A 16,637-nucleotide genomic window follows, 5' to 3' on the forward strand; every position below is an offset into this window, starting at 1 on the left:
TATATATATATATATATATATATATATATATATAATCCTTTGCTTAATCCTATATATAATTGAATTGTGGAATTCTAACAATTATATATAGGATTAAGCAAAAGTGGATCAAATAAATAACTTATCTGTTTGATGTTAGCATCTACATGCAATCCATTCATATAGCAAAAGTTGTAGTTGTAGGTAGTTTATACCTTCCTAGGTAGTTTATACCTTCCTGTTTGAACTATTAAAGCATTTGTCCATGAATCCTGAAAACAAAAGGCCTGCTCCTTGAGAAACAAGACCACTTTCAGAGATGTTAAGCCAAGTAAGGCTATAGGGGACTTACGATATGGAAGGTGTCAAAGTGTGTTGAGAGTTGCAAAGGTGATTTGTGCTCTGTGAGAAAACTTGTCACAGCTAAGTTTGTTTCTGTTGTGTAGAGATTTGCTACTGTGTAATATGACTGCACTTTGGGACTGAAGAAAATGACTTATGATAAGATGTTGATGGCATTGCATTTATATCCTGACCTTTTTCCTCCTCTGAGGCTTACAGAGCTGCATTTTATCCTCACAGTGACAACCCTGTGAAGTAGGTTGGGCTGCGAGTATGACTGGTCCAGTGTGACCCAACGAGCTTCAGGGCCAAATAGGACTAAAACTTGTCTCTTCCAGATTGCAAATCCAACACTCCAACCACCAAACCATACTGGTTCTCAATGCAAATGTTCCTTTCTGTGGAAATCTTTAGAAAAAGGCAAAAGATTTATGCAGTCTGAAGAGAAACCAGAGACCTCTTATCTCATCTTAATTTTACATTTAAAAAATCAGTTGCACGGAGTATGTGTGGGCGAGCATGCAAATTGTATCATGATTGTGGCAGTGGGTGAGGTAATGCATAGCACAGAAGTGTAGTAGTGCTCCTGATGGTCTTGAATGGACCTGTGGTCCTTTTGGAGTCCACCTGGAGTAGAGCTTTCAATGTGTTGGCTATCTGTGGAACTCCCTGCTTGATACTGTCAAACAGTCACGGATGATACTCTGTTTTTGGCATCTGCCACTGAAGACATTTTTATCTAAACAAGGCTTCCCTGACTGGCCAACCATGCATTTATTGGCAAAATTTGAATGCAAATATTTTAATTCTTTATTATGATTATTTCCCTCCCTTATTGTTTAACACTAAGGAATCTTATTAGATATAGGGCAGGATATAAATCCTGTTAAAAATACATGAAACAAGTAAGTGCTGGGAATTTCAAACAGACTGTATTTTTGTGGGGGCAGATCTGTAAAGAGTGAAATACCACTTAAATTTATAGTTTGTTAGTTGGAAGTTAATAGGGCTATTTAAAGAAATTTATTCTTTTATGTCAGTTGGAATAGCATAAAAGAATTTTTTTTTGTTCTGTTCTTTCCCACGGAATGAATGATGGTATGTCAAACCAGGAGGATTATACCATTATTTTCTGAAATGGCCAGCACGCATACACACAGAGAACACGTGAAACAGTTACAGCAGGGATGGGATTTGAGGACTTCAGTTCCCATTAGTCCTGGTCAGCATAGCTAATGGTGGGTTATGATGGGAGTTGCAGTCTGGTAATATCTGGCTCACCTAATGTTCTCCATCCTTCATTTATGCACGTCCACAAACATGCCCAACACCAGAGAAGAGTAAATTCCTTTGTGTGTTATTGCCGTGCAGTGTTGCAGGGAGACAGTTTTGTCTACTGTAGCCAGTGCTGATGTCTGCATTGGCATTTTCAGCCTGGCGTGGAGTCTAGTCTTTCTTGCAAAATCCTTTGTGACATTATCTCATGGAGAAATCAGTCATTCAGGTTGCTGTGCCTGTTTGGAATTAGGTATTATTTTTTCACTGAAATTCCATCGCTTTAACAGTCTTTAAACATGCAGGCACCTTGTCTAATGTTTTTCAAATTTTAACATGTATGGGACAGTGAAAAAAAATTGGAAAAATATTCCTCCCTGTTTCTCTGTTCTCTCATCCTTGCTGCTTTGTTCTGCCTGGCTTCAATGTCACTTTCCTTCCCTCCTTGATTTCAAATGTATTTCAGGATTAATGTGGAGGCAAAAATAACTGTACTTGGACGTTTTTCTTATATTCTCCTATTGTTTTATTAAGTGTTGACATGAAATGAACAAGAAAATAAGCATTGAAATGAAATGGACAACCATTAGTCATTGCTAACTTAAGTCCCATTCATTTCAGTGGGTTGACTGTAATAGCACTAATATGGGCTACAATATTATTATTGTCCCACCCTGCTTTCTCTCAGCCGAATTAAAATTTTGATAATTATCCCTTGCCTCCAATCTTTCAGCATTATGTACACAGCATGTTCTGTAGACTTTTTTTTTACTGTTTCAAATGTCATTTTACCAGTTTTCTGCTATCAGTGATATTCTAATGGTGAACTTCAAAGAGCAGAGTGCACAGTAGAAAGCAGATCTCAAGTCATGCTTCAAAGAGAAATTCTTACTTTAAAGGGAGCTTCATACCAAAGATCCAATAAAATCAAAACTTTCCAAACTTCTTTCTTGCAAAGTGTGGGTATTGCTGATTTGATTCATATGAATTCATGCAGCCAGTTCCAAATAGTATGTATGTGTGAATTTCCCAAATAATGTTTATTATGTTTATTTATCTTTCATATTTATATCTCATCCTTTTTACTCCTGCAAGGAACCCAAGGCAGTTTACAGGATGACTTTTCTTTCCATTTTATCCTCACAACCACACATTTGACTGAAAATCAGTGACTGGCCATTAGTCACTCAACAAGCCTCATGGCTGGGCAGGAAGTAGGACCTGGATTTCCTGCACCCCAGTTCAACGTGTTTGGCCAATGATATTGTCAAGGGGTTGATCATAAGGAATGGGGCATCTGCTTCCCCAGAGTAATGATACCCCTCCTACCATGTCATACAGTTCCTAGCAGTTATACCCCATTTGTGTCTGCAGACGTCATTCCATTGAAAATGAAAGCTGTAAGCAACCTGCATATTCAGAGAAAGCTTACCTCTGAATCCAGGAAGCTGAGGCTAAGCTACAGAAGAAAGGTCAGCTTTTAAGTTTCCCTGAGGCCCATGCCATCATCAACAGTGGTGTGGTGGTACATTTTGAAGTGCAAGGTGCTTATCCTGAGAGACAAGAAGGCAAAAATGAAGGCAGCTATATCGATCCTTATCAATAAGCGGTCTCTACTAGGAATAGGTCTTTTATAAAGCTATTGGCTCTTAGTTGCTCATTCAAGACCAGACAACTCCAGAATACTGTGTACAATTGAGATAGCGCATGGCTGTATACTGTTCCTGGGAAATGTAATTTCCCCTCAGTTACTGTAAGGATCACTGCTAAGCCCAGAGGAGATTTCAGGGGTGTGGGGGAGACAGGTGATGCCACCTTCCCTGTTGATCAAGCAGTGCTGGTTTGGCATTCCTTGAAACCCTGGCTCTGCTACACCATTGGTTCAGAATGCACTTCTATTTGCATCACTCTCCTTCAGACTTCTACAGACCCAAATACCTTTCTTCTCCTGGCTCCATCTCCATGTAGAAGGTCCAGCTGCAAATTGGGAAGTGGGGAGCTGCTATTCAATCATCAGCCAAGCACCAGTTTCCCAACTGCCATCCTTCTCCTGTCACTCAGGCATCTTTCATTATGCCACAGAACTAGTGTTGGCATGATAGCAAACATGCGTTGATATAGCCAAGTGGAGAATGCTTTGCTGTGTGGATCTTTCTTGGGATCCAGTTTGAAGTCTCAGTCCTTGGACCCAGAGCATTCATATACATGCACATTGGTGCTTATTGACTCTGCTGTTGCTTTCCAAGATGGCAGCTGTTGGCACAATGAACAGACAGAGTAATAAATTGCTAACATCTGTGGATGCAGCTTGCTGTTCCTGTATTTTAGGAACTGCACAGAATTCTGTTAAGAATGGGGATGGCTCTGCTATACCTTGGTCCTTCAGGGCACAGTTGATATCACTGGGGGGAACTCAGAGCTGGCAGAAAGACATTTTAGTAGAGCAGGGGTGGGCAACTTGTGGCCCTGCAGATGTTTTAGTCAATGGAGAAACATAATGGGAATTGTAAGCCAAAGTACCCTGACATCCTCAAGAGGTTGCTCATCCCTGCCCTGGAACATAGGTATAGTACCCTTTTTCCTGTACAGGACCAATAAACCTCCAGAAAAGTCAGTTGGAGGCTGTAGTTGATGGGTAGAGGTGGCAGGACTGTGTAACTCTTTCTTTCCCTGTGTCACTCTGCCCTTTTTCTACTTCATTTGTGGTTGCGCATACACATGGCAGAAGAAGCCATTCCCAGAGGGGGTGATCCAGAGAGCAAGTGTCTGGAGAATTGGAGACATGAAAGGGAAATTTGTTGAGGGTTATATGTGACCCTTGTGATGCCCATGCCACAACTCAAGATGCACTGGGACATCTTGAGAAATAAATGGCTTCCATCTATTTGCCAGCAAGCTCCTGTACAGCTGAGAATAAATTATTCAGTTACTTATGGAAGCTGTTTACGTTGGTCTTTCCCATGGAATTTATGCCCTGTTTTCCAAGTCAGTGTAAATTTCATGAGGAAAGACCCACACAATTATGAAACAAAGTCTTAAAGAGATTAGAAGTTTGGATTAGAGGTTTGGATTAGAAGGCCTACAATACCACCTCCAACTCTCCTGTCTGAAACGAGAGAATAAGTTAGTTATGTCATGACTTCATTAACTCAAATTTGTCAAGGACCTGGGCTATCCTCTTTGCAATGGCACTTAAGAGAAGTACTTGATACAATACATTTGCTTGATACAATACATTTGCCTAATTAAGTATTTCTGTAATATTCGCAAGTAATCTGAGTGTTGGCTTTCTGTCCACCAATTATATTTTTGTATGTCTGCTCTAACCAGAAACCAATACTTGTGTGGCACCCAAATTTTAGAGGTATACATATTTCTGTTTACTGAATAATATAAGAAGTGGTTGCAAAATAATGTCTTAAGGCTATAGAAAAAAATGCAAGGATGGCTACATGATAGTTGTACGGTTATCTCTGGATATCTCTCTCTCTGGATTTAGAGCTTTCCATCCAGATTTTCAATATTGAAGACTTTGAAATGCTGAATGTATATAAAATTCTATATTTTTATAAAGCTGGAAAGGGAATATTGAACAAAATGAAGGTAGGTGAGAATCAGACATTCTTTGTGTTAAAGCAAGTTGGGAAGGCACAAGTCCTTTTTTGCCCCAGTTTCATGTATCTGCAGAGGATCAGGGCTTGCGCAGGGCACCAATCCATATTCCTTTTGTTTTGCAGACAGTGATACTTGTTTGTTTTATTTATATCCTGCTTTTCTCCTGCAAGGAATCTGAGGAAACTTACATAATTTTCATCCTCCTTTTCCCTTTATTCTCACATAAATGCTGTGAGCTAAGTTAGGCTAAGAATCAGTTACTGGGCCAAGACTACCCAGAGACCTTCATGGCCAAGTGGGGACTAGAAGTTGGGTCTCCTGAATCCCAGTCGAACATTCTAACCACTGTGCTACATTGGCTCTTTGCTATGTGCTAGGCTGTTGTGTGGGCAGCTAATATGGGTCACAGTCCATTTCTTTTAAGAGGCTTCTGGATATGAGAGGCATTCTTCTCTCCCTTTTTGTATCCATAACTGGAATTTGTGATAAGCTATTTTCACTAACTATAAGGCAGCTGCAAAATCTGGCCTGGTCATTGTACCATCCATATTTGTCTTTAGTATGTAATACTCCAATTATCCTGTTATGTAGAAGAATTGCATTCATTTGCTTGGAACAAATATATGATGACTAATTTGGAAAGCTAGGGACCAAATGGGGGGAAAATAGAAGTCTTGACACCCAAATGTCACACAGCTTTACATTAACAAATTGAGTCTCTGTTCTTTCTGTTTGGAATTTAAGATCATGTGAAGGCATATAAATAAATTCCCGGCAGTGCACTTGCTGCAAGCAAGAGTAGGTGTGGTAAACCTTAAATTTTAAATGTTTAAATTTTTAGTATAGTAATTCAGAAAAGAACCTAGGAAGGCAGGATGAACTGATAAAGACTGTCAGTTTACAGCTTTGTAAATATGTGATGCCACTTGCCTGAGCATTTTACAACTGTATTTGAAATAACAACATATGACAGGCATATAATAGTTCAGCTTGAAGAAGTGGATGCTGAGCAGGGTTTTTCAATCTTTGTGGTGTACCTACTTGAATCCATTTGCCATTTATGTTAGACAACATGCGTACACTATTAATGCTAATAGGGTTGACCTTTTGGTGGTGGAATGGTGATAGGTGCTTTGTATGCAGCTTGGCAGTGGCTCAGTTTGCACACAAAGTAAGAGCTGTGAGCAAGGTGGTAACACTTTGCAAATTATATGCACATCTGTCACTAAGGATTAGAGTATCACATTGCTTGTTCCAGGTAGCCCAAGTGTGAAGCCTGCACAAACTTGTATGTTTTCATCTCTGTTGATATGGCACTAGGTATGCAACCATATAAACTCTTGCTGTACAAAGTTATGGCAAGGGCATTGAGTTTTCATTAATTCTGCCTTTGCTTCCCATTCTCTCCCATTTTAAACATCAATTTCTATTTTCTAGAATCTCACTCATACAGTATGCCCAGTGCACGTCCCATCTCTTGTTCAAACTCCACAAACATCATCTAGGCCAGTTCAACAGAATACTTTAACATTCCTGAGTTAGTTCCTGGAGTAGAATATTGTGGCTACAACTTTTGGGCTGCAATTCTGTGCAGAATTACATAAGATCTACTTAATTCACTGGGACATATTTCTGAGTAGACATGTATGGATTGCAGTATTAGTCCGTCAGTCTTTTAAACTGTTGCCAGAAGTGCTTGTGATTAAGTCATAGTTAAAATGAACAACTGTTAATTTTAATGTAAGAACTTGGAAATATTGTGGGTGGTGTGTGGCATCTTAGAGCAAGGGTGGATAGCAGCTAGACTGGAATCTGCTAGTAGATCTCTTGTTGATTTGCAGTAGATCAGCAAGGATTGGTGATTCACATTTATAATAGAACAATAGACTGACTAAAATTATGCTTTGTGAGCTGAAAGGAAGAAAGCTTGTTGGGAACAGTAATAGAGTGGATTTTTGTGTCAAAGGACTGTGAGCTCAGTTCAGTTTTGCTACTCAGAATAAACTTGTTTAGATGTCTTCAGTTTTAAGTGTATGCTTGAATCTGGCATCAGTGGTGAAATTTGGGCTCTAATAAAAATCACAAGCCTGACATTTGCTCACCCCTCTCTTAGCAGAAACATTCCCTGGTATATGAGTGTGTGCGTGTGTGCGCGCGCGCGTGTGTGAGAGAGGAGAGGGAGAGGGGTTGATGCTGCCTCTAAAATGGGACAAGTCATAACTTATGCATGCGTTTTGTAAAAACATGTGAAGTACTCTTTTATCATCAACATATATTTATTTAGTACATTTCTAATCCACTGAATAACTAATATTCTCTATGTAGATTTTGTCCAGTTAAAAACTGAAATGGCATTTTAAAATAAAGCCTTTTAGTTAGAAAGCCATTGTCTGCGTTTGCTTGGAAGGAGGGAGAGATGAACAGCCATGGTACAGACATGGATTAGCATCTAACACTGCACAGTTAAAAATATAAAATACAACAGAAATACTTGAAAGAATAAAATGTATTGCACAATAAGCTATAAAAGAACCACAATCACTTAAAACTTCTAAAATATTTGTGTTCATTTATAGATTTAATCAATTAGTTGGTTAAGTGTATATTTTAAACAACTATACTTCCTCTAATTGGGCAACTTCTTTACTGCATATATGTGAAATTATTTCATCCAAGTAAGTTAGTTAGCAGTAGAGGAAGCTGAATTCTAAGATTTGTATGAAACTCTGGACTGAACAAGATCTGTAGCCAAGTCAAGGTTCAGAGCTTGTAATCAGTTAAATGCCAAAAGGGAGACATAATAGTAGAATAGGTTACAGAGATGACTTGATGGGACATAAGAACAAGAACAATGCAATAACTACAGAATGAAGATCTAAAAGTTAAGACTGTAGTTCACAAGATTGGTCCAACATCAGGATTGGGGTGGGGGGGTCTCTATTTTCAAAGGCAGGACTAATAACAGGAATAGTGCTGCATGTGGGAAGAAGCAAGGTGGATAGGATGACCAGATCTTGGTGGAAGCAAGGAGTATGCTGCCAGGCAGGATTTTGGAGTATATATCCATGGACTCAGCAAAATGAGCAGGAGGGCCCCCAAATACAGTAGGGTTGGCTTACCACATTTTGAAGTAAATGACCCAGGACCCAATGGACCCAGAGATAGACCAGGCAGTCTCTGAGAAGCAAATCAGTTTCAAATACTATGGGAAAGCGTAGTGAGCATGCTAATGAGGAGGAGGAAGGCAGACCAAACATCATTCATTAGTCCCAGAATAAAGGGTCAGGTAAAGAGGGCAGCTGAGAAGCATTAGACCCTCTTTGCAGGAGGGCATCCTGAGGGTATGGTTTGGTTATTTCAGCTTGGAAGGGAGGAGAAGTACTCAGTTTGGAATCAACTTCTTATCATTAAGCCACTTTTCTCTGCTGTCCAGTATGCTAACTTTGCTTGTTTCTTTTGTTATTGACATATTGTTGCTGCCATAGTCTTCATTTGTACGTTAAAGCTGACCTAGCTGATCAGTCAGATTAACATAATAAAGCCTTTTAGTTAGAAAGCTATTGTCTGGGCTTGCTTGGAAGGAGAGGGAGATGAACAGTCATGGTATAGACATGAATTAGCATCTAAAGAGCAGTGCAGAAGAAAATTAAGTCCAGAAACAGGAATGTATTGAGCACATAGGGTGGCAGCCAGTGAGAGGCAGAATAAAGGACAGGCTGGCATGGCACGGGTGTGGTGGTTTTGCATAGAGCACAAAGTTACCTGGAAGAACAGGATGGGAGAAAGCATCTGGTTGGACAGGCAGCTTTTTACTGATTAAATTGCAGCTTTATATTTAAGTCTGAACCAGTGGTAGTGTAAGCCAACTCGTCCAAACTAGGTTTCCAGAGTCAACTAGCTAGTGACAAAAGGCTGTGGCAAAACTCTACCTTCAACTTTAATTAGTATAGCTTTTGTAAAATCTCAAGTAAACTAATGTGAAACCAGTGATGTAACTAAGGTTGAACCTCCAGCTTGAGGTCCAGGGACTTTCAGCATAGGTCCCCCTCAAATGAGCACCCAGAGATGGGTGCAAACGGAATTTGTGCCAGCTGAAGCTCTCTGTGTGGTTTACAGCAGGACTGACACTAGTTGCTGTAGGCTGATTGCTACTGCTGCTTCTGCTTGAAGTACAGTTGATAACACAATGCTAATAATGTGCTTACTTCTTATCATTAATTGCTGTTTTTAATTTTCTTTTACTTTTGTTCCAGTCACTATCCAAAGCAGTCTTTTACTACAGTGGCAGATACACCGGAAAACCTTCGACTGAAACAACAAAGTGAATTGCAAAGCCAGGTAATCAGTGAATTATTTTCTGTAATATTACTATGGGCAATGGGGATCCATTCTTCTAAAACAGCCTCACCTTGGTTTTAGCAGTAAGGGCTGGTTTGAAGAATGTGTGCAGCTTTTGCCTCCCATGCAAGTAATATTTTGTTCCAGATAAACATTCTCATGTGACCAGAATCAGTTCATCTTCATAATATACTTCCTTGCTGTGATACTGAGTATGTCTTTGTCTGGCTCACTGTGAATACTTGCCAGTTGAGAAGGTCCCTCCTTATCGTTGGCTGCAAGTGGGCCCAATCAGTCTGCGAATCAAGTATCCAACAATGGTGGGCACCCAAATTCTAGGCAGAGCACTCTTCTTGGCTGTGGAGGGTTGGTAAGACTGGAGCCTTAACTCCTTCCTGGGTCCAGTTAAGTATGCTGGGTTCTTGGGAAAGGGTTTCAAGAGGACAGAGGCAGAGACAATCACCATGCGTGTTTTGTGTTTGCATGCTTGCTTGAAGCATAGCATAACCTTCTATGTACTTGCTTAGAGAACATGCAAAGGATTAAGTCCCTTTGGGGCTAACAAAAGGATTCATGCACATGATCAGAGGAGGTCTTGACTGGCTACACCTGCAATCACCTGATTTATTACGGCACATTACATCATCTGAATCTCTGGCCAGGGTAGGCAAGTGACACATGTGATTTATGCAAAGAATTAGCTCCATTTTGTTGTGTGTAATGAGTGATATGCTCAAGAGGGGGTTTTCACAATATTTCTAATTGTTTACTTAAAGTTTTGGGAATTCAGAGTATATATAGTCTCATGCCTTCGGTAGCAGAAGGAAATAGTCATGACACTTTCTGTCTGTTGAAGATTTTGTGCAATCAAAAAGCTTCCAGTGTTACCTTGGTTCAATAATAATTGTGTAGTAACTGTTTTCACACATCATCATAGTCTCTGCAGCTGTTGTTTAAAAAATGGTTACAGCAGACTTTCTAATGTAGTTTGCATATTTAGATGTTTGATATCATTCTTTCTCCCTGCTTAACAGTTATTTTTATCACTGGTGCAAAAGAGTGTAACAACATTTTGTATTACCCTTCAAATGGCCAGGTCATCTGAAATGCTAATATTGAATGACAGACATTGATTTCTGGTGTGACTTCCTAATTATGTAATGCCTAATGGGTGAAAAGTATGGTTCAAAACAGCATGCAAATATGTCAGGTACACATATTCTCCTGTGCATCCTGAATGTTAATTGGAACTAAGTGCAGAATACTTTATTTAAAAAAAGCTATTGATTTTTCTTCTGTCATGTTCCGTTACTTTTGAAATCGGTGAACTTTTTCTGCAGATGTGTCTGTCTCGTAGCCTTCCACGTTCTGATTAGTACTGACTAAATATATGCACAGCTTTGTGTAAACTTTGTGAGGCCGCTATAACTCCCACTAAGTATTTACATGCAAAATGCATTATTGTATTTTTTTAAAAAATCAGTTCTGTTAAAAAGATAAAAAGTAAGCTAGTTACAGAGAAAGTAAACAACTCTCTACTACAGTGCAATTTTGCAAAGGATCCCAGAAACAAAGATTCTTCCCTCCCTTTTCAGGAACACTTTGAAATTAGTCCATTTGGTAGATAATTAAGCAAAAATATGAGTGGGTTTCCTTTCTTTCAGGGGTTTCAGATATTAAAGACATGTGAAAACATAGGAAGTATTCTGTTTGTGCACATCATTAATGTTGATAACTACTGTTTGTTAGACTTCAGATGAAAGCTGTCTGTGGTGGAATGGAAGGCCATTCCCAATGCTCTGGAAGGTTATTTCAAATTAACGTGCTATCACCTTTCCTAATGTATCAATTTCTGTAGGAGATCTTTGTTTGTAAACTTACACTAAGCCAGACTCCCCTAGCTTAGATGTAATGGGGAACTCTGGCTAAATGTAAACCAGGATCTCTGTGCAGAAGCCATAGAGTAATGGGGAACAAGGAGTGTGAAATTGTGCTGCTTGTTTATCATATGAAGCCAGCAATGAATTCCAAACATGCACATTAGCAAAGGTAAGATAAGATGTTGGGCACAATTTTATTCTCACCTGTATTCTCCTCATTGTATAAAGGGCTGGTCTCACTCCTACTTCAGGTATATTGACAGGACAGGCACATGAATAAATTACAGATTTCCCATTGCAACTAGTTTGGTCTAGTATCTTGATGAGAGGTACAGAACCTTAGACATGGGGACCTGGTGTGCTAATTTGGCCCTTACAAGCTTTCTCCTCATCCCTCTGCCCTCACCACCATTCTTCAAGCACTGATTATTGGAACATTTCCTTCCTTTTGCACAATGTTATCCCCACTTTGAAATGCCTCCCCTAAGGCTGAGTTACTGGAAGTGAGAGCTTAAAGCTAAAATATGATGGTATTTCAAGCAATGTTGCTCCATTCCATTTGGCCTCTTGCCCATCCATCATGAAAAACTACTTCAGAGAGCTTCCATGCAATGCCCTCTGGCCCTTGGTTTGAAAGAGCTTCTGCTTTCCTGATTGAGCTCTATGTAATTGAACTGAACACATGTTTGCTTTGCCTCCATCTTGTTTCATTGTGTTGTGGTCCAGATATTAGCTCCATAGGGCAGGAGCTGGCTGTTAATTGTGTTATTAATCTGTATAGTGACACATTATACACAAGTATTATACATAATGATAAAGTTTCCAAGCAAGGATTTTCTTGTGACTGGCATAGACATTTGAAATATGAAATACTTCTAGATTTCTTGGTTATAAAAGCCAGTTTGCTTAGAATGAGCACTTGATTCTTTTCTGATTTCTTGGTTCCATAAATAATTTTTCACAAATCAATCCATTCTCACTTAATTCACACAAATCAATCCAATCAATTTTAATATTTATAATACAATTTTTTATTAAATGCCAAACTGGATTTTTTTTCTACTTCCATGTTGCAACTATTTTGAAAAGGAATTTCTTCTGTCTTGTCATCCCACTCAGATGCTATTCTCTTTCTCCCTTTTTTTACTGCTAGCATTTTCTTTTTGCTAGTTTTTAGAAAATTAATAGTAATTTCTTTTTCATTTGGTACTGGTGCTCCTAACCAAAAGCAAACAGAGACCAGATGGTTGACAGAAAGTGATACCACCTGGCATGTAACTAATGCCAAATGTATTCTCCCCCATTCCATCGAAGTTAGTGAGAAGAGAGGGAGAACTGATGAAAGCCAAGCTGTTGGTAAACAGAAGATCAGAATAACGCTGGAAAGAGAAGAAAGTGAGAAGTTTGAAAACCTGAATCTATCCATCACTTATATCATCTCCCTTGTTCTTTCCCTTCATCTGGGAAAGTCTGTGCTCTTAATTTCACAATGTTTATTATTTATTATTATTAGCATTTACTGTATATCCTACCCTTTTCCTCTTGCAAGGAATCGAAAGCAGCTTGTCTAATTCCAGTTTATGCTCACAAGAACTCTGTGAGATAGGTTGGGCTGAGAGTCTTAAAGGCTTAAAGTCACCCAGTTAGCTTTATAACCAGGTAGGGAATAGAACATGGGATATCCTGGGTTCCCAGTCCCGCATTCTGACCACCATTCCACACTGGCTCTCCATCAACACAGTAAACCTTTTCATTTTCTTTGCTGAATGTGTTTCTGTGTGTACCCAGGAATGTGCTTGTATTGTCTGTATTAAGTAAACCTACTGATATACTAACACTTATTTTTTTGAGCAGAACAGCTCTCTGACCCTTTTTGTCCTTTTTGCATTCACTTACATGAACAAGGAGTACTTTTTATTACCTGTAACAGTAGGAATTAGCCAAACATAAAGCTATAACCGTATAACTTGAGCAAAGCAAAGGAGTACCCTATTTTTTCTTTGCCAAGTGTAAAGAAGTCCTGTTCCCCCCCCCCCCCACACTGTTGCTATTCATTGCCTTAGGCTTCAATCCCAAGCCTTTCTAGTGAATAAGTAAATATGTTTAGGATTGCTCCATTGATGCTGTGGTAAAAAATCTGAATAATAACATTCATGTACATGGATGCAGTAGGAGGAACACAGGTAGGCATATTTGCAAGCAAGTGCCACCCCCACCCCCCTTCCTCAATTTCCCAGTGATGGTATTTGAGTGTGATGTTAAACAATTATCAGGTATTATGTGAATGAATGTTAGGTTCATATGCTGCCTCCTCCTTTCTCCGGGGCAGCTACAAAGGGTAGGGAAGGGGGACTTTTGTTCAGTTTTCAATTAATAGTGCTTGCTTGCCATGGCCAAACCAGGACAAAGTGTAGTTAGTTATGTCTTTAAGGCACGAGTGAGCAGGCTTGGGACTTGTGGGAGAAACTAAAGATTCACCAGCCAGGGCTGAGTTCAAAATAGTGGTGAGGGTTGAAGCAGGTGCAATACGGTGGCTTAGAAGGGAAACCAGTTATCTAGTGCACTCCTGAATGAAACACTGGGATAACCTTTACTTACAGGTACAGATCTTCATTGGAGCTTCTTTAGGTTAGGTATTCTAACACCTTAATGTGGGGAGGGGGGAATGCATTAATGGTACAGTTCAATCAGGATGCCTCTAAGCCTCCAAACTTGGAGGATTACAGGCAATCTCCACTTCCCTGCTCCTAGATGGTCTTTTTTCTGCTGTGTAGCTGGGGTGTTTTGGCGTAGAAGGGAGGAATGTTGCAGAGGACTCAGGATATGTTGAGGTCTCCTCCCTTTCTGTCCATTAAAATACCCATTTTGCCCCTCTTCAGGGTTGAGTTTCCTACCATGTAGAGATGGGCAGTGCCCTTCCTCCTGCACTGACTGGTTGGGGGATTGTGAAGCATCAGAATTCTAGAATCTTCTCAGTAGGATCTTATTCTGTATCTTCAGCGTTCTTATCCAGGCCTTTGCAGATATTACAATTTCGTGCATGCTATTCCAGTGGAGCTTGAATTGTACCAACCTATTACCATCCTTCCTTTTATTTATGGTCATGATTGTTTCCCAAACATAGCAAAATGCCATCCTGTCACTGACTTTTATTCTGCTCTGCTGTTTCTGTATTTAAAGACTTTGAGTCCACACTGTTTTACTGGTAAATGTTAAGTTCCTTACAGCTTCTTCTTTTTAAAAACCAAACCCTTGCAGATGGTCATGGAAGTATTTACAGGGATAACTGCCCAGTTAACTACATGATATGTAACCACCCAGTTCTTTACCAGTTGGTGTTATCCCATCATTCTATCCTCTGTAATTATTGTGACAGCTCTAGATTTTTAAATCAGTTTACTTAGTGCTTGGTACATCTATAGTCTTAAATCTCTACCACCAGAAAGTAGAGAGACAAAAGGGCTGCAAAATTTTGGGAAAGGATTTTTTTTTTTAATTTGAGTGGCAGCATGTATTCCGTAATTGTACTTAGAAGTTAATTTTGTGTACAATTTTAAAGACTGCTAAAACAATTTGCTTAGTGGTGAGCTTTAGGACAAAACAAATGGATGCCTCTGCACTTCAAGATGATGAATGCTGAGGGGTTGGAGAAAAGACTGAGGACTAACATTCCTTTAAAAAGAGCCTGTAGCTCAGTGGTAGAATACATGCTTTGGCTTCAAAACATATCAGGACCAGCCTTTGGCATTTATCCACACAGAGCTGCAAAGGGTTCCTTCTGGAATGCCTGGAAAAGAGCAGGAAATACATAACCAATGGGCCATGTGTGCCTTTTGTGCGGCTCCCACTGCCTCCTCTTGTAGCTGCATTTGGGGATCATGGACCTTGTATAGAGGCATAAGTGTACCAGCAGCTTCCTGGTAGTGTGATTCTGCTTCCAAACAAGGCATGAGCTCCTTGCATGCCTTGCCTTCAGACATTGGGGGTGGATTCCATGGATTCCAGGACAGGAGTAATGTTTTTCCTGGCCCTCAGACAATGCCCGATACCATTGAGATGGCAGGGCACTAAAGAAGCCAGTATAGCATTATTTTCATGCCGCATTTAGTTTTGTTACGAAAAGGAGCAATCAAAGTGTATATCAGATACAGCCTTGAAAGGGTGTTCGTTTGGTGCTCTTTCTGTGTTGCTCTATGCTACTTGTCACTTTCACTCTTTTCTTCTAATGATTTTTGTTCAGATTTATTTCAGAATCCTCAAGACATTTTATTGTTCTTAATACAGTTTTAACTTTTTGTTTCTGGTTATATAGCAAGAACCACAGTTGTTATCTAAGACGTATTCCCCCCCCCCACTCTCTCTCACACACACATGGGGGGGGGCAATCTAGTACATGCCTGGTCAACAGTATTAAGAGTTAAAGTTTGGGGGCGGTGGCTAGAGATATTCATGGTTTTAACACTTTTGCAGGGGTCCTAAACCCCTAACCTCTGTGAATGTGGAGGCCCAACTGCATTTCATTGTGGAACTTTTCAGCCACATTAAAATAATGTATTTGAAAAATCACTGTTATTTGCAGGGCTTTCAGCAGAGGAGAAAGGGAGGTGTAGGTACCTGATAATGAGTCAAACTAATCCAAGATGCAATCTGCCATTTTAGGGAGAATTACAGGATGTAAATACTGTGCTTTCCTAGCATATCTAGTCAAATATCAGTGGCTTAAGCTGCCTTTACTGGGGCAGTGTTAGAACTGTGATCAGGCTGAGACTCAGCAGCATAGTTTACACCTCGTGGTTGCTGTGAAGATTAAAAGAAAAAGAAAAGTCCATGTAAGCTGCCTTGGGTTCCTTGCAAGAGGAAAAAAGTCAGGGTATAAATAGAATGATAAATAAATTGAATTTGTTTCATGCAAGTGGTAGGAAATCATGGTTGGGTATTTTACCTTTCCTCATGGTGATACAAGATGCAAGTCAGCTTTGCAAGGTGAAAAGTAGATGCAGAATATATGTTACATTGATTAAAAGTGTTTCCTTGTCTAAGCCATGTTTACTTGTCTGGTAGGACATAGATAATATAACTTCATTTTTTTTTTGATAGGTCAAATACAAACGAGACTTTGAAGAAAGCAAAGGAAGAGGTTTCAGCATTGTAACTGACACACCAGAATTGCAAAGACTGAAAAGGACTCAGGAGCAAATCAGTAATGTA

The 16,637-nt window shown here is 39.6% G+C and overlaps 1 protein-coding gene and 1 non-coding gene across 3 annotated transcripts in view; one reads left to right on the top strand and one right to left on the bottom strand.

The window, feature by feature from the left end:
• The window catches only part of NEBL (nebulette), a 157,066-nt gene that overhangs the window by 48,579 nt on the left and 91,850 nt on the right, over positions 1-16,637 (top strand). For both annotated transcript variants that reach the window (XM_044424582.1, XM_044424581.1), the window contains exons 3-4: positions 9,465-9,549; positions 16,527-16,634. In XM_044424582.1, coding sequence (XP_044280517.1) covers positions 9,465-9,549; positions 16,527-16,634 — 193 coding nt within the window. The remainder of the gene's footprint in view (positions 1-9,464; positions 9,550-16,526; positions 16,635-16,637) is intronic.
• On the bottom strand, positions 658-779 carry LOC123020999. Its single transcript, XR_006414237.1, has one exon. It is a non-coding gene; the product is annotated as a U5 spliceosomal RNA (small nuclear RNA).

The sequence above is a fragment of the Varanus komodoensis genome, unplaced genomic scaffold (genome assembly GCF_004798865.1).
Source record: "Varanus komodoensis strain SLA01 unplaced genomic scaffold, ASM479886v1 scaffold15, whole genome shotgun sequence".
Taxonomy (NCBI): Eukaryota; Metazoa; Chordata; class Lepidosauria; order Squamata; family Varanidae; genus Varanus; species Varanus komodoensis.